The following is a 19,298-nucleotide window of genomic DNA, read 5'->3' as shown; positions in this document are numbered from 1 at the left end:
CTTAGAGTTGTGGGGTTTTGTTTGTTTGTATGCTTGTTTGTTTGCTTTTAGCCTCAGATCTTAAAGAGCACTAGGAAGTCTTTGTAATGCATAGTATATGTGGATGGTCTGCAGCAGCTCTGGGCTAAATGTCTGCTGCATGTTAATGATTCCTGTAGGCTTGATTCAACGAATGATCCATGTGATTCCTTCTGATCCCATACTCCACTGAAGTAAACTAAGACAGTGAAATTACATTGAGACAAGTTGCTTTAATAAATACAAATAAATCAAACTTTTTTCTACCATTAATACTGCAGTGACTCAGGTAGATGCCATGTATAACAGCTAAATCACGAAGACAGGCATTTCTGTGTTTAATTATTACTTTTAAAAATTATAATTAAAAGCATCATCCACTGAAACTTTTTTGAAGTTTAATCACTTAAACCAAGAACTCATGTTTTAAATAGTTTAGTAAAATGCTTTAAAAACAAATTTGTACTTTAATTACCTAATTTTCTCATCCAGTGTTTGAAAAATACTTATCATAAGGTAAAGCTGTAGAAGTAACTCTTGGTGAATGGGAAAATGAAGTATTCATATAGAATTGCACAAACCTAGAAGAAATCTAAAATATTACTAATTATTATCAAGGCACATCATTTATAAAGACAATCTGCTTGATGGATGATGTAAGAACATCCATGCAGCCTTTCAAAGAACAATGTTGTGTATCTGCTCACAAAATTAACAAATGTAAAAAATATCCAACTATGAAATTCCCATGGGGTCTGGTTCTACACTATCAAAGTAAAAGAGAGTTTTACCATTACCTTCAATAAAAGCAGTGCTGTGTCCATAAACATGCCAGGTTATCATCACTGACTGGCCTTAGATTCATGTTTCTACCTAAATTTTTAAGATGGGACTAATAAGTCTTGAATTACTTAGCATTTTAAATTACATTAGACTTATAAATTAAAAACCATTTCCTTCAAAACAAAATTGGATTTTGTTAACAAACCATTTGAAAAAATATAAGTCATTTTGCATAAAGCACTGTTTAAAACATCGGTGCAATACTTTATGTAGTAATTTAAAGTTCCTAAGTGCCACTTGGGTAGATTCGCACTTTCTTGTACCTGTGAATTGAACAAGAAGTATGAATATTCTTGTCTGAACACAGAAAAAATTCATTTCAAACCCTTCCTTTCAAAACCCTTCTTGACTTATTTGCCATTAAGAGCATTATCTAATAGGTTATATTTGTGTTGGGCCTATTGTGAAAAACTTCAGTTGTACTATTCCAATTTTATTAAGACTATATATGCAATGAAATATTTATGCAACAATTGATTGCTGCTTTCAGAAATAAATAATTGGTTGGGATAACAGTTCTAACACGCCAGTGTTTTACTGTTGATACAACTTAAAGCTTTTCCAGTTTCCTTAGGCTTTAATTTCTGAGAAACCAGTGCACGAGTGTACCGTAAACACACAAGGTAGTCAGCGTGTGCACTCTGGAAGGGTCAGCATTGGCAAACAGGTCCCTTCATCATCTTGTACAAGATGCCACCTGTTAGCAGATGTTGACTTTGGCCCTGGTTGTCCCTCTCTGATGGGTGTTGAACCGGTGCAGTGTGACTGAGTAGTCCTGTTGACTTCCCAGGGACTGTTCAGATGGGTGAATGTCCTCTTGGTCATGGCCTCATGCAGGGTAGTAATTCAACAAGCAGCATAAGGGGTATTAATGGCAGGGAATTCATGCAACTTTATTTGGAGTGCAGAAAGACTGAACATCTTTATGAGTAGTATAAATGCTTAAGCACTCCAGATTTATGGAGCTGCTTTTGTATTTCTAAAGTTCAGATGTAATGTGATATTCTTTTTCTGTTGAAAAAATGCTTGTATTTTGTCTGGAATGTGAATTAAATGCTAGTAGTGTTTCCGTATCACAACCATTATTTTCCTTTTCCATTAGTAGCAGGGATGGACAATTAAAGTTCAATGATGTACTTGATGTTATTTGAGGTAGTAATTATTCTCCAAAGATTACTATGTCATGTACTTCATTCTGTGCCTAAATGGTGATATGAAGTACTCATCTAATTAATTTATGTTCGCCATCATATCTGCAAGTACATTTTTAGCAAATGCTTTATTCAATTGCATCATTTCTATAAGTTTTCTGACCTTTTACAAAAAAATGTGTTAAAAATGTGCAAATGCTTCCCCCCTGGCAAGTGAGATAATCTTCAGCTGGTGCTACACAGCTAAGAGCAACACATATTTTAAATGGGAGTTTTCTGTAGTACCAACTCCTTGTACTGTCCGTGTCTGCCTCAAAATCATAATTACTGTAGTAGTTAGTATTCAACAATGCTTTTCTAGAAAACTTAAATTGTGATTTTTTTTCTCTTATTCTCCAATTGCTTCCTGTCACGTTAATTTTTATAAGTAATCTTCTCTTTCTTTGTTATGCAATATTTGCGAGCATGTGATTTGACAAAAAGGTCTACTTTTCGATCTAGATTGTATGCCAAGGCAAATTCAGCAAGTTGAGACTAGGTTGAGCTGGTTAAAGGCCACATTTGAATCAAAAGCTGTGTTTGTATTAACCTCTGAGAAACATGAGAGGACCGTGCCTAATTGCTTAAAAGACACTCAACAAAAATGGATTGTAGCTTGTTGATCTTCTTATTTCTTTGATAACTCAGAATAATCTTCAAGAAATATGTGGGCTTCTTCCTCAGATTCTTGAAATTTGATCACAGTGCAAAATTGTCCTTTGGCACAAACCCAGAAATACACATCTTTGCATGATGCACCTGGACATATGTGGCAGGTCTGGTAAAATCAGCTAATTAACAACACAGGCTTAAACAGGCACCTCATCTGGCAGTGTAGTTAGTTGCCTGATGGTGCTCAGCAGGATTTGGTAGTGCTTTTTATTTTTCTATCCTAATGGTCTGCTGCCCACCTAATTTTGCCTTATTGTCAGCCACTACTTACCGCAGCTTGAGGCCCTCCCAGGAGGCTAAATTATTATCAAAGGATTAGGGAGATGTAGCCTTGCAGCTCTGACATTTCTGATTACTTGTCTATGCCAGAACACTAATTAGCTGTGACTAATTAAGAAAAATGTTCCTGCCATAGAAAACCATTTAAAAGAACTGAGAAGTAGAAAAGCAATTGAAAAGCTGAGCAGTGCTCAGATTTGCTGATGCTCTTTAGCTTTTCAGCAAAGTCTTAACTCACCTTTAATTATGTCTCATATTTTATAGGGAAAATAGAAAGCTCTTGATATGGGAACCACTCTGCAGTTTTCTCTTGATCTAAAGGCATTCTTGTCATTTTAAAACAGTTTGTCCTGTCTTTTTAAATAATTTTAGAAAAATAAATAATTTTAGAAAAAAATGTAGGCAGTGTCACCAAATGTGGACTGAAAAAAGTGAACTGTATTAACTTGCTCAAATATATGAAACTGTTCTTCAAGTGGAAACCACAACTTGCAAATTTACTGCTCAAAGTCTGGTCAAAGTTCACTAAATTATTTCTGGCTTTCACACAGATTAACCCCATTTTTTGAGATAGAAATCTCTATAAAAGAACAACAGTTCATTTGAAAGCTGAAAAATGTAACCCCCATCTGATTTCATATAGTATATAAGTTTTGATTTTTCTTTTCTCTCTGGAATATGCTGAGAAAAGAAGTGCCCACTCTTGGAGGGTGCTGATTATGCTGCTGTCAATCCAGCAAAGTTCAGTACTGTTGAAATCAATAGGACCACAACACACTTAAAGCAAAGCAAGTGCTTCTGAGTTTGCTGCTTCAGGATCAGAATATTCAGCACTTTGTAAGCTGTTCTACATTGTAGCTGAGGGTATTTTCTCTAGAGGAAACCATAACACAATGGCTGGTCTTGTTATGGTTTTGATATGACACATTTCCTCACTTCTTACTTTTTGATGCCATATTTAATTTCTGAATTTCCATCCTGCTGAGTATCAAACAGACACAAAAGATTTAAAAAGGGTTTTCTCAAGACATTGTGTATCCCATAGACTAGTCTGCATTTCATATTCATTGCATGGATGTCTGCCACCTTTTACACACTAATTTAATCATAATATTTAAATATTCCAAGAGGGGGAGTAAGAAACTATAAAGCTGATATTTCAGTATCTTGCCAAAAGAGCTCCTTGAGTATAAAAGGTAAATAGATAATTACTTTTGAGCACTAAATATTGTATACTGATATTCAGAATTTCTTATGCTGTCCCAAACCCTAATTTCCCAGACTTGTGTGATGTATAAATTGCTGTAAAAAGGCAATTTAAAATGTGCATCATTAGTCAGAAGAGGAAAACAAATGGAAAAAAAAATCCAGACTCAAGATTTTAAAGCCCATCTGATTTTTTCTGAGGGAATTTTATCAGTTAGGGGTGGAACTACGAGGGCTTTTTGCATGTTGACAACTTCCAGACCAGTTTCTGGTCTATACTGTTCATTCATTTATATAACTTACTTAAATGCATCTATCCATCGCTCGCAGTATCCATTCACTAAATACAGTAACAAACTCTATCAAATAAAAGAGAATTCCTTCTAACATCCAGGCACAATTTAGTCCTTTAACCTTTTTATCCTGCTAGGCGCAAAGTAACAGCATCTCATTCCAAGCACTGCATTTTTTTTTTCTTATCTAGATGGCTTGAAATGTGTCTAGCAACTTAATGGAATCAATTGAGTGTGGACAGCTATAAAAATATAAAATTGCACTGAAACTTTAGATGAGTCTGTCAGTGAGTGTTAACTGTGGCCGCAGCTTTCACATTCTACGCAGTCAAGACAAATCAATAAGGATTGTACCATTTATATTGTCTTATCTAATGTTTGTTCACCATGAAGTGCCAGGCACAAGCACCATCTAGGGAATATTGATTTCTTGATGTACTGTAATTCACACACGTATAAACAGCAGGAGAACCTTATGGTTTCTCAAACCTTGCTTGCGGATTTGATATTTATACTTGTATTTCATTTGGGTCAAGCTTAGTTTAAAAAGGAAAATCAAGCAAAACTCTGTATAAGTGTTCACAAACAGACACACAACCACATTGTTGATCATATTACAAGAAAAATAGTGCCAGAAAGCATAATAATAATCTAGTTTTTCTGTAATGAGTCTGGAGCAACAGAAAGAGGTTGCTGTGTTGTAAATCAAAACAGTACCAGGTGAGGATGCTGCCGCATGCTCTGACAAAGTCATTCATGGGTGGGAAGAGATTCTTAACCTGTTTGATCACAGGGAAATGAAGCTTTAGTGCTGATTTAAATGTATAAAACTATTGACCTATATAGAGACTATTTCCTTTAAATAATTTTCAAGTTTCATCGTACTCTTTTTTTAATTTACACAGCATTGACCATCCTTTGTACTTACACTGCACTAAAAGTGTTTACGATGTGCAAGAAATAGAGTACAAGTAATGAATGGAAAAATCAGCTGTATAATCTGCCTAGCTAAAAGAGTGCGCAGGGGCAATAGGGTCGGAGATGGAAAGGAGCAAACCAGGCACCTGCCCGATTCTGGGACACTTTCTCCAAAGAGATGAGGGGAGGCGGGGGGAGGGGAGAGGCAACAGGGAGGCAGGAGGCTGGACCTCTGCTCTGCATCAGCACTGCTCAGCGTGGTGCCAAATCCATGGGGCATGGGAGAGGAGTGGCTACACCACTGTGCAACTCCCTGTCTACTTCACAGCTGCATCCAGCCCTGTCACGTGCCTCTGCAATGACGTGCGGAGTAAACAAATGATGGGTCAAGATTGCTGAGGTGGAAAGAAGTAAACTGCCTGTAAATATTCACCCAGAGGAACCCAGGATGTTTTAAATCCTGTAATTAAAATGTGTTCTTGACCTCCTTCCACATGGAGCAGGGAGTCTAAAGAGAAGACTAATGTGAGTGTAAAAGTCACAACACAGACTTTGGCCCAATTTCAGTCTACCTCACTTTTGGTAGATGGAACAGAGTTTGAGAATATAGTCACTTTAAGGGGGAGGATGCAGCTCACAGGAGGACTCTGCCACCTCCCTGAATCACCCACCCTTTGCCAATGCCTCACTCCATGGAGCCCCTGGGGAGCCCCAGGTGAGCGGCCAAAAGCAGAGGTAGGAGTCTCAGTTGAGTGCCTCACAGCCAGAGTGAGCCTGGACCTCTCACCTTACTAACGTTACACATACACTTAGGCCTGGGAAGACTGCTTAGCATTCGTGCAGCTAAGCGCGTTTGTAGGATTTGTAAAGCTCAAGCCTGCTAGTGAGAGGCTAGTGTTAAAACAAGTAACAACTTGGTCATTTTGCATTATGTTCATTTGTTTACTTTGAGGATCCAAGCTGGCTTTTGTTTCAAGGTCACTCAAGTGATGTCCCCCATTCTGTGCCTTGGAGGGTGTTTGCAGATATACCCAAATTGGAACACAACACAAGTGTAGCAAAACAGACAGTGTTTGCTCCAGAGAGCTGTAGCACCAGAATAACCTGTGGAAGAGCTGTTCACAGGTGCACTGCTTACCCAGAGTGGAGTAGGGAACTTGTTCATGCTGTTAGTCTCCTACAGTCATGAGCATTATGTTATTACCTGGTATTTAAAATCAGAACAGCAACACTACGTATGTCAAGACACTGAGGCAAGTTATGCATGTCTAATTTTGCACACTTCCAGTTTCCCAGTGCATCTGCCATATGTGAAGAAGCCAAAAAAAAACTGAAGGTCACAAACATTTTAAAGTAACATAAATACTGTAAATTGCTGTTTAACAACCTAGTATACCATACAGGGAGAGATGAGAACTGTATATTTTGTATTAAAAGTGTATGTTTATTTGTGAATTGGCAGTAGTTCCATAGCAACTAACCAGCTTCTAATTGTAAGCCCAAAATATGAAAACTTAATTTTTCTCCTAAAAGGTAAGATTTTCATATGTTAGATATTCTTTGTTATTTCAGGACAATATCGTTTTTGCCTACAAGTTTCAGAGATGCTTAATGTGCTTTTAAATGAAGCATATTCTCTATTTTCTTCTCATTGCTGATTTCTGAAAACTAGCCTGCTTAATTTGTTTCCTTGTATCCCCAAAGTATCTCACTTGTTCACTTGTTTGTCATCCTGAGTTCTGCTGAATGGGGTCTTTCTGTCAGGGTTTGGGTTTCTCTTTCTGTTGAGCGCCTTTCCCTTTTCTCCTGATTGCTTTGGGAGTGACAGCAAGAATCCTTCACCCAAATAGGCAGGGAAGAGACTGACTAGAGACTAAAGTGTTTGTTTCAACAAACACATTCTTAAGAAAAAACAATGTTTTTTGAGCTCCCTGGGAAGTTCATTTGAGTAATAGTACAAGAAAGGCGGAAGAAAACCAAAGGAAGGGTCCCACTGGAAGGAAGAAAACCTTTCTTCCTTGACCAAGCCAAGGGTGCAAGAGGCAACTTAATGAATCTGCTACAATCTCACTCACAAAAAAAAAGGGAAAGAAGAAAAAAAAAAGTGTTGTTTGTACTCAGAGTTTGCAATTTGAAATGACCAAACTTATCCCTTTATTACAAGGAGTGTTGAAGCAGACAATAGTATGTGATTTCTTTTTCACTCATTTCCTGGTATGTGTATCTGTAATTTAGGCTGTGAACATTTTTGCACATTCCCAAGCCAAAGTTCAAAACCTGATTTAGCATTTCAGGCCTATGGGAGGAAGCAAAACATGGAAGCTGGGTGAAATCCTGAGACATTTCCAGGAGGGTGCCTTGATAAGGGATGCTCAGCATTAGAAGTGTGAGACCATGGTGAGGGTGGAGGGTTGTGCATCAAGGCTCTGTGCAAAGTAGCAGCACATGAGGGAACACGGGGCTTGGGAGCATTGCAACAGAAATGGCACAGCAATAGGGGGACTGTTGGACAGGTCCTTGAATGAAAATGCAGGAAGTAACTAAAGAAAAATGGGGAGTAGAGATAAACAGATTTTTTTTTTCATATTACATTTAGTATTGATTTAATCATTTGTATTTTCCAGATGAAGGGCTTATAAACATCCAGTTTTTGGTGTGGGGGAAAGGCTTCAATTTTTTTGTACTGCCTGCTAACCTCAGGGTTCCAACAAGGCTAACTCCATGGATTTTCCACTCGTGCTTAATTTAATTGTAATTTCTTTCAGTTTTGTTAAATGAAAATTCCTAGGGGGAAAAAAACAAAAGGAATAAAAATGGTGGCATTGTGGTGATCCCCAAACCAAATATTATTCTTCTTGAAATTTGTGAACATTGAAGAAAATGCAAAATTAAGCCCTGAAACTTTCCAGGTCTGGTGTCTGCATATTAATGGATATTATACTATTATTGGATGAAAGCTAAAGTATGTTAAAACATCATCTCAGTTTTATATGTGTATTTATTTTATTTTATATGTTGTAAATAACAATAAAGGTAATGTGTCTGATACAGTAAAAATAGAGAAAATTAACATGTAAGTAAGTAGAACTTGAGCAGTGCCCATGAAGTGGAGATACAATTGTAACTTTCAGCACAGTTGTAATGTCAGTTGCTTCCCTCTATACTAATTTTGCTACTAAATTTATGCCACATAAAATTATTTCTCTGCTCATAACAATGCTTTGCATCAAAAGGTGGAGAATTTTTTCATTTTCCAGAGAAATAACATAAACTTCTTTCATGTTCTAAACAGAAAGATTCATGTCTTGGTGGGGGAGGGAGGGGAAATATCACAGCCAGAAGCATTAGAGCATAAGGGTAGCTGTAACAGTATCTAGGCTACAAGTGTACTAGAAAATTTTATTGTATCCAGAGATGGTATAATTTGTATTTCTACAGTCAGAGGCCAGCTAAATGACCACTTCTGCCAGCTGAATCTTACTGTCTCTAATGTAGAAGCACATCACAATAATATAAAATGCTCTGTTGATTCAGAGTAATAACACTGAGATGCACACACACACACAAATCACGTTTGCATGGGCTTCCCACAGAGGCAAAATTGTGGATTTTGATGAGACTATTTTTTCAGGAATATCACTTGTCAACTTGGGTCCTCAGAGCCAAACCCAGCTCAGCATTTTCTATTGCAGCACTATGAGACTACGTGTAATGAGAAACCACATCCTTGTGCGGTTGGATGATCTGCCGCAGAAGGACAGTGTCTGTCACCATGAAGCCACGTGGAGCTGATAGTGGGCTGGGAAAGCTCTTCCATGAGAGCTTTCTCTTCTCTGAGGTTTCCCCAGCTTCTGTTCTTTCATTTTCCTTGTCAATGGCATAGTCATTCTCATTGGAAATGCAATTGTAAGTGCCTCACAGACTGGTGCACATCTATGTGCACTGTGTCACAAGTCAACAAGTTCTAGTCCACTTCCAGCAGAAGAAATGGATGTTTTGTCCAGTTAATAATCATAGAGTCATGGAGGCATAGAATACCAGGTTGGAATGGACCACAAGGATCACCTAGTCCAAACTGCAAGAAAAGAGTACAAATAAATTATACTGAATATGCTACATAAAATTTTCTGACTATGTCTGCCTACAGTTGCCTCAGCCTTCAAAGGTTTATCAGGCTCTTAATCAAAGGCTACCTAATCATGAGGGAAAAGCATAAACCTTTTATGCAAAGTTACTTCATTGTTACTTTTAGTTTGCAACTAAATATTTTTCATTTCTGCAAAAATATAAAGATATTTTTGAATGTTAATTACTTCTTCTGACTTGATTTCTTACTTCGTTGTTCCTGTGTGTAGTTGCAAGATGCAGATGACTTTCTGATGTATCGTGATGGCCCACAGGTTAAGAAATCCTTCCCTAGTTTTTGGGGTTTTTTTTCTAAGAGTTACAAAGGCTTTCCAGCCTTCAGAAGAGTCTATGAACTCTTCACTGCCCAGGTAAAAATCCTCATTTAGGTGGATGATGTCTACACCAAAACTTGAAAATACAGCTATAACTTCTAAACCTCAGAGTATTTTCAAAGACACTGCAATTAACACTTGGTTCCTTTGTTATCATTAACATTCAACAAAGGAAGTCAGTATGATTATTCATACTTTACAAAGAGGGAAATAAGTTATGAAACTTAAATCAGGTACATTTTTCTAACTTTTTACTGTTTGCATTTTTAAGGAATAACTTATTCTTTTATCATTCAACATTTTTTCAAATGTTCTAAAAGTTCCTTGGGACACTGCCAGTGTTAGCTATGAAAATCTTGAAACAAAAAAATAGTGTTGCCTTTTAATAAAAGCTAGGCATTTTAGCATTTGTTGTTTAACATGCTTATAGTATTTCTTAGGCATTTTAGCTTATGCTGCTGTACAATCTCTTCAGTGAGAAGAGTACTTTCTGTTATTGTTCTGGTAGGAAAAGTAGAGCTGGAGGAAGTAAAAACATCCCGTTTTCGTCTGAGTGACCCAATTCCTGATCAATAGTGTGATAAAGGCTTCAGTAGGAGGATAAAGTGCGGTTCCTAGAAAAGCTGTTCCCCTGCCATATTCAGCAGAAAAAGCATTTTGACAGTACCCATTTATCAAGAGCAGGCAAGAAATAGAAACTCGACAGGGTCTTGTGTCTCAGGCGTTAGGGATACCAGCCCTAGAAGGGCTGAAGCATTGTGTATTAGTATGTATTGAGCCCCCTTCCAGGTGGCAAACAGCTGCACCTTTTTATAAAACTTCAAAAATAAACTGAAGTGCTTGTTTTCAGCCGATAAGTGTTATATTTAATTGAACCGTTCCACAAATGTTATCACTCAGGCCCCAAGAAAGACGGGGAATATTTAATATATTTGTTTTCTATTTCTACCAGTCAACAGAATAATGAAATTCCTTAACTACTTCTCTTTAACTTGCCTGAAGAAAGCACGGTATGTTGCTAAATCGCTTTTCACTGGCCCTGCCGAGAAACAACTTTAATCCTTGTTAGAAAATTGCAGAGTCTGGGCCTGACAAAGAGCTCATGCCTGGCGCATTGTGCGCGGGGAGCAGGGCCAGGGGAGCCCTTTACAGCTGCAGCCTCCCGCCCGCCTCAGCTGGACTATTTAGGCCGGGAGGTTTGTCAATCCCTCCCCACAATGGAGCCAGTTTTTCAGTGCCCGTAGCCGCGCCGAGCCCCAGTGGGGATCAATGCTGGCCATTCAAGCTGCACCCTCTTTCATTGCTTTGGTTTGTTAATTTAAGACTAAAGGTCCGCTGAGGGGGTTTAGGGTGTTTAAGAAAGCTGATGAACTGTTTAAGAAATCTGATGAACTGAGAGCGTTTATAGCCCTGGTGTGGCAACTATTGGCACTGAGGGAGCTGTGTCCTTGTTGACCCTCTTGTTATTAAAAATGCACAAGTGCTGCGCTTCTCAATATTTCAACACTCTTTCATTGTCAATACCACCTTCTGAGCCCTTCAGCTTGTTGCTTGCTCTAAAGATCTTCTTAGATTGGGTTTGAAAACTTCACCTTAAACACTAGATTAGACTGATGTTCTGTTTTCCGTGCTCCTGTTGATTTGTTGAACCTTCCCAGGGCTGGAAAGCAAGTAGCAGCTTGATGGGGAGACGGGCTGCTAATATGATTTACCAGTCTACAGTCATGCACAATAAGTGTGAATAAATACAGGGGTCTCACAGAGTCAACCCTAGCCTTTCCTTTTCTCTTATTTTTTTACTTTAAAAGAGGTATCTCAGGAAAATTAAGTGAGTAATGCATGCCCTTACAGGAGCTGGATGAGCTATAAGACAAGGAGGGGGAGCAGAGAGGCAAACATATTTTTGTTAAAGTGGTTGGCTGCTGTTAGGTGCTGATGTGAAAAAAAAAATATAATAAACACTTACTGCTTTATTCTTGCATAGACGACAGCAAAGAATATGGCATTAATACTGTATCATTGACATCTACAAGAGTCTCATTGTCCTTACAGTGCTATTGTTACCAGCAGAAAAGTGACCTTTTCTTAAAAGCAGCTAGAAGGGAGGTATTTTTTAATTATTATTGCTTTAAAAAAATGTGTAATCTCAGGGCCATTGTCCAATCACTGAAGCTTTTGAGTTTGCGATAGAATCCCGTAAGTCACAGCAGATGCATCCCTGCCTCTATAACATGCTCACGGTTCTCAGAATGTGTGGCCTTGGATTCCACCTTTGAGAGGCATTTGCAGTGCTGTGCATTTTAACAGGCTCCAAAAGAAGCGATGGCAAACAATTTACTTTTCTTCTTGCGAAGTTCAGTACATTTGTGTTTATGCAGTTTCAGCCTATAGTAAGAGCTCAAAACTAGCTGGTATAAGGCAAATAGTGAACAGAAATTCTCTCCACAAGTACCTGTGGGAGGACCCTAAAAATATACTGGATGTGATTTTTATTAAAAATACTGTGACAACTCAAAATAATGATACATCTTTTTTCTAAAACAATAGCAGTTGTATTTTTTCTCAACAACGTATGTTGACAGAAGAACAAGTGCCATAGTACCAATTCACAGTCACCAAAATAAACATTTCTACTGAAAGTTCAACATATCAAAACTAGCCAGAAAAACATATTATATTGTTTTCACTCACAAATATGAGTAGCAAAATTAATTCCTTTAAATTTCTTAGCTTTGTTTTTGGTGCATGTAACCATATAACAGGTATGTGTGGAGAGTCTTATTTTTACTGCATCCATCTTAATTAAGTTTCCTGGCAGCTTTAAAACATGTTTTGCCAGAAAACTGGGCCTGGTTCTGTTCTCAGTGATCCTGCACCATTCAGTGCTGTTGCAAGGGGAAAATGATGGCAGAATTTTCCACCCTGTCTGTTCACGTGAGCAAGTTTGAGCCCATTCTGCTTTCTATTTAATACAAACCAAATACATCATAGATATGTTACTGGATTTTTTTAATGGGAGAATATCAATTCTGAGAAAACTCCACTACTAAAATTACTCTCTCTACCATAATTCTGTTAAAGATTAACAACTGTAGAGTCTGAGTTATCATATAATAACTGAGCTCATCTTATTGCAAATAACAACAGATATTCTAGGTAGAATGCTTGACATATGAATTTTTATGTTTATTAGATCAATAGAGTTCCCCAAGTAAATAAGCTCAACTGTATTTTATTTTCTAGACATCTATATACATACAATGCCTGTCATATAGTTTACAGCTGCCACTTAGTAATAACTCTGTCACATTAGAAATATTTTACAGGTACTTAGAAAGGAAATCAAAACCAGTATGAATGTTTGGGGCGAAATAATGTAAATAGTATGAGGGTCATTCAGTGATAAAAGAACAGTGTTTTATGGGTACCAAATCAGTCCCACGTTTTATTGAATAAATCAAACTGCTTTTATGAAATGTGCAGCTATCCGCATTTTGTGTGTTGTGTTTGTTCACTTCCATAAAATAGTAAATTAATAGGAGAAACTCACAAAAATGTAAAACTAACGTACTTCCAATGATTTATAATAAAAATATTTTTTAACATGTTAAGCAATCTAAATTGAAGCCATTATTATATGAAAATCTTATTTCAAACTTATCTTAAAACTGATAGTTACAATGAGATGAGACTGCTTCCTGTAAGGAAAAAGTATTTACATATACTTACTGTATGTCTTTAAAGCTTTTTTCAGAGAGCTTACATTTTTAATGAAAAAATATATTTTATATATTTGTCTTTTGTTACATCCAGTAGCCAGTAATTTGTTTTCTTTTTTCAATATATATTTTATTTTATTGGTTAAAGTAGAGGTGGCTGAGACATGTTAGATTCTTCCTTTGAAACAGTTCACTTACCTTGCCTAACTTGCTGCATTTCCAAATATGCACAATGTTTCCTCTCTTTGCATTTTGGTGTATTTTGTAAAGACACAGGAAATTACATTAGAAAATATTTTAAGCCTCTTTGCTGTGAAGAAGGAGACTAGAAACAGAGCTACGATACAAACTCTTCTTATCTCTCACTGCTAAAATGAAAAGAAAAATCCCTTTTTACAGTTTGACTAAATGACATTTGGTTGGTCTTTTACAGGAGGGGGAGAAAAACTGCTACTATATTTAGTAAAATCTCTTTTAATCCAGTTAATGTGAAAGAACTATTATAGTAGCTGTTTAGATCTGAGCATTTTTACGGTAACATAGACACCAACAGCAGAGAGCTTATACTTATCCCATCCATTTGTGAAGCTTTGAGTGAAAACATACCCATGCCTAAGATATAAAAAGGAAATAAGGTAGGCTGTAATTATAATTAGTAATTAACATAAAGCAGAACCTTAACATGGTTATTTTGGGAGGGGTAGAGTGGTGTTTCAGTCATACTTAAATATGGTTTCCATGAATTTCTAATTTTTTTTTTTTTTGTTTTTTTTTTTTACTTAATAAAGATGTGGTTTAAAAGAAAAAAAGCAAGGGAGATTCCATATTCTGTGTTTGATGCTGTTTTCTTGTTTGGACTGGAAAATCTAGGTCTTGCAGATTTTCTTTTCCCTTGCTGTTTTAGCTGTCAATTCTCTCATGTAATTGTGTATTTAATATCCATTCTTACTGACAGATAGCAAAGTGCATAATGCTATTTTGCTTGAAAATGTTGTAACTGAAAGATAAAATGGCAGTTGCTAATTCATGTAAAGAACAGTCTGGGTCAAGTTATCTGATTTCCTACTGACACATGCAATTCTTTTAACAGGAAATTATATCATTGTTGACTTCAAGTGCTGATCTGTGATCATTTCAAAGTGTTTCATTACCTCTCATTATCAAATCTGTTAAATGAATACTGCAGGGCTGTTTGGTATTGTGGTGTGTTGGGTTTTTTTATCCTTCTTTTCAGCAATGGTACAGCAACTCCATGAAAGTCATCTGCATGTGGTTGGCTGATAGATTAGACCTTCAGCTTCACATCTACCAGCTAAAGACTCTCATCAAGATAGTGAAGGTAAAAAAAATGTGTTTGTGTTAGACTGCATAGCAAAGAGAGAAAAGTGATGAACTATTAACATGGATAAGTATAGATCACCTTAAAAGTTAAAAAATATGGAATTAAGTTGCAAACTTATGTAGGTTTAGGTTGGATTTTTTTTCACAGTTGTAGCAAATTTCAGAAGAAAACAATTTATTAAAACATCTAATGTTTATTATATGTGCACTAGTAATTGTCGTCCATTCTGGACTCAGTGACAATTAAGATTGTTCCAGGGAATTTTAACAGATTACTGCTAGCTGTACAGTCATGCTGTATAGTATCCCTACTAAGTTATTGCTTGTCATACTACTGATTTTTTTTGTTTTACCTTAATAATCCAAATACCATTCTTCCTCCATTTTTCCCACTCTCCTAGAAAGCATGTGATTAGTAAGTTAAATTGGAAAACAATATTTAATATATCAGACAACATTCTCTAATCTTTTATACTCCAGGGTAAGTATCAATAGAAATACCAATCCCTCCAGTCCAGGCCTCGGTCATTTACACTGGCCAATGTCAAATGTTTCTGAGGAAAGTGTAAAATACCTTGCAACAAACAATTATGGGTTAACCTACCATAAAAAAAAGTTTCCTCCTAACTCCCTTTCAGATCTTATTTAATACCCTTAGGCAAGGGACAGAAAGCCATTTCAGATTTTTTCCTTTTAATTCTTTCTTGTTTAACCCTGGACATCCTTATAACCTGAATACATGTGGAACAAGAAGCATCTGTTGTCAGTGGTGACCTTGATCTCTTGAAAATATTTTCTCATGAAAGTTTGTGCGAGACTATAAGGTCAGAAGCATCTTAACTCATGGACACTAGAATTGCAACTGCAACTTTCAGGATACACTAGCTAAAAGAACAATAAAAACCAGGAGAGATATGCAAGAAAACAGTCATAATAATGAAGGCATCATGGCTCCCTGAACCACCCGAGCATAGCTTTGCTATTTTGACCTTAACTGACTTCTCTGAGCACAGAATTTGGCTCTCCATTATATTTTGTATGTGACAAAAAGGCAAAAGCAATTTACTGTTTGTGATTGAAATGAATGACTCTTGTGAAAGGTTTAAAACTCTTCCCAAGTGAAGGTAGTTATCCTCAGGGGCGAGGTGGGGGAAGTGTTAGAGGATCTAAAACCTGTTTCTAGTGGGACTGAAGAATGGGCAGGTTAAATTATGCCAGTTAAAGGTCATTTGGGAGATTAAAAGAAGAGACTCTTACAAAACTGAAGCTCAGGCAAATGAGCAGCACTGGAAACCAGCCTTCCCTCTGCAGCCTGGCACACCAGTTAGCCCTCTTCAAAAAAAGGACGTTCCCAGCGGTGATGGGAACACACTGGTGATGGTGGAAGCCTTTCTGTGCACATGCCCCTGGTTTGCTTTTGCACATAAATTCCAAGTGTGTCATTCCATGGCACCTTCTGTGGATACAGAAGACTGAAGAAGATTATGACAATCATAGAGGTTCTGGTCAATGTACTGAAAGACACAAAATCTCATCCACCTGGGTGAAGAAGACAGAACTGGTAAAACAGGAACTCAGTGAGCAGGAGGCTGCTGGGAAATAAGAAACAATGGTTCAAGTAGATTATCATAACAAGCTTCACTGCTGCAGCCCAGCTGGGGAGAGACACATGGGGAGGCACAGTTCCTCCAAACTCTAGAGTGAATGAAGGCACTTTTCTGTTTGCTGTTGGAAAAAACGGGGGGCTGTGTTGCCCCTGTCATCTCCTGAAAATATTCCAAAAAATAAGTAGTAGGTCATTTTTAAGGGACATGGGATGAGTAAGAAATAGATGACTCTTTCGTGTTTGGATGCAGCAAAGGTAATGGCATTGTTAGAAATGATAAGGAGAAATATTGTTTGTTACCATTTCAGCCTTATGATGGCATAAAAGTATCATCAGATGTCTGAGACATGCAGAGGGATGTGACTAAAGAAGAGTCAAGGACCAAGAGGAAAGTTAGGAAGAAACAAAAAATTAAGAGTGGAAGTGAACATTATTATCCTGCAAAATCATGTCGAGAGAAAAGCCATGACTGAACTCCAGAGTGCTGGTCTGAGAATGGGAGGAATACAATGTAAAACTGAAAGAAATTGCTGTAGGACCTGTTAACAGCCTAAAAAGAGATTGAACACACAGTGCTATAAAAAGGGAATGCTATGGTGACACTTGAAAAAGACTGGGCAGGGTTCTTGCAGGAGTGTGTGAGCAAAACATAAGCTGCATCCATTGACTCTGAAGTTGACCTACGAAAGTCAAATAAACCTGGGTTGCAGTGATTCAAACAAGGTTTAAATAATCATCATAGATAGTGGCAGAAAAAATTCTACCAGCTTAGTGTTACTCATTTTGAGAGGTATCTTTTGAAGTTTTGTGAAGTATTGAGTGAAACATAATCAGCTCTTTTTTCTTTCTCTAAGGGTTGTGCACCGTCTCCTCCAGCAGAGGAATGGGCCTGATAGCCCTTAATTATCTTCCATTTTCCTTTTCCAGTATTATCTTTCATAAACACAGGGAACTCGTAGTGACAGTGTACACAAATAAGAAACTGGTTGGATCAATTTGTTCTTCTTAAGCTTTTTAGGCTAACCTCAGGAAAGATTATTTCAAATGTGGTACAACCTAAAAATAAAGAAGGTAGAGTAGATGATTTTCCGTTTGCTCACTTGGACGTAGTATCAATGAATAAAACAATTCCACTCAGGATTCTTACTTGATAGAAAGTCGAAGAAAGTAATACCTGCTGGTTCACAGGAAGGCTGGATACCAGGGAAACAAACTTTCTCAAGTGGAAAAAAGAAAAGGGTAGATGTGAGTCAAAATGTAAATTAACTGACTGAAGTAGTCACCTGAGAAATGTTTACATTATAGAATATAGATAATAATCTAAAAATTATTTTATTTTTCCACGTTTGGCATATAAATGTAATAATAAATGCAAATAAAATCATATTATGGGGAGTCAGACATTTGCGTTTTCTGTGAAGTCACAGAACTAATTGAAGTGCAATTCACATTTCAATATGCAGTTAGGAAAATACTTCGTTGGTTTCATGTTGGATAAAGGAGACAAATGGAAAATACTGAGAGATCACCATACAGTTACGTAAATGTAGTACAAAGTGCAGTCTCTTAAAGGAATGATCATCAAATGTGGTCATTGTAGACTCTCTAGAGTTTATAGAAATCTTATGCTGCCCAGAAACTAAGACCACAAAATCTTTAGCAAACTCTAGATGACAGGTCCATAACTGCAGGAGGAACACTGGCGTGCTAGAAATGGCCAGGCTGTAGTGGAAGATTTCAGACTTGCTCAAGTCCAATTCGGGATGTTTTATTTTTGCTGCAGAAAACCTACCGAGACTTCAGGCTGCAAGGCGTGCTGGAGGGAACACTGAACAGCAAAACCTACGATACTGTTCACAGCCGTCTGACTGTAGAGGAAGCCACAGTCACAGTCACGGATGCAGGAGGACTTCAGGGCATTACTATGAAAGACAGTGATGAGGAGGAAGGATGATACTATTTCACCAGGCATTTGGAATTCAGGGGTGATGGTCTGAGGGTGGGGGTTATCTTTGGCTTGGGGTTTTCTTGGTAACTTGTCCTTGTAGTTGCATTTATAGTTTTGCCTTATGATACAGGTGCAGAAATGTAATTTGTTACAGTTTTTTTAAAAAAAATGAAAGTAAGATTATCAGAGGAAAAGTGCCAAGGACTTTTTGAGAACAATGGTTGTAGCATATTTTAATATATAGCTTTGCTTAGGGCTGCAAGAACACTGGCATGGAGTTTGAGTTCCACTTGTGATTATGTTTCTTTCCCTTTTGTTCATTACTATTTGTTCTTGTATCTCCATCAGCTATTGATGTCCTGTGCAGATAAAAAGAATGTGTGCCTCACTTAAAACCCAACTATACAGGAAATCATTCTTGGAATAAGTCAGTGCGCTAGGTAAAAAAATAGTGTATTTTCACGATTACGCTTTGTTTGCCTTTTTTTGTGCTTAATTTTACATTATTATGTGATGTGCATTAAAAACTTTAGTCTTGGTTCTTTGTATTTTGAGGTTGTTATATAAGTAGTAGGACTTCAAGAACAGTCAAACACATACAAACTACTTAGGAGTATTGTTGTGTCTATTCATTTTGCAAGTTTAAAGATATCTCATCATGTTGGATGTCAGTAAGCTTGCCATCAATGTTTCTATTTCTGTGAAAAATTTCAGGCAATAAGAACACATTTTGTCGTGACCACTTCTGTATCTACCCAAGTTTGTATAGAATTCTACAATTAAAAGATGTTTTCAATATTTCAAA

At 37.1% G+C, this 19,298-nt stretch overlaps 1 protein-coding gene across 8 annotated transcripts in view; it reads left to right on the top strand.

Annotated features, from left to right (window-relative positions):
* CADPS2 (calcium dependent secretion activator 2) overlaps positions 1-19,298 on the top strand; it is a 308,892-nt gene extending 289,594 nt beyond the window's left edge. For all 8 annotated transcript variants that reach the window (XM_065048851.1, XM_065048850.1, XM_065048852.1 and 5 more), the window contains 2 exons: positions 14,833-14,937; positions 18,329-19,298. In XM_065048851.1, the coding sequence (XP_064904923.1) occupies positions 14,833-14,937; positions 18,329-18,499 (276 nt within the window). In that variant the 3' untranslated portion in view covers positions 18,500-19,298. The remainder of the gene's footprint in view (positions 1-14,832; positions 14,938-18,328) is intronic.

The sequence above is a fragment of the Columba livia genome, chromosome 1, assembly GCF_036013475.1.
Source record: "Columba livia isolate bColLiv1 breed racing homer chromosome 1, bColLiv1.pat.W.v2, whole genome shotgun sequence".
Lineage (NCBI taxonomy): Eukaryota > Metazoa > Chordata > Aves > Columbiformes > Columbidae > Columba > Columba livia.
Note: the sequence above shows the minus strand (reverse complement) of the source record. Positions and strands in the feature narration are given on the sequence as shown.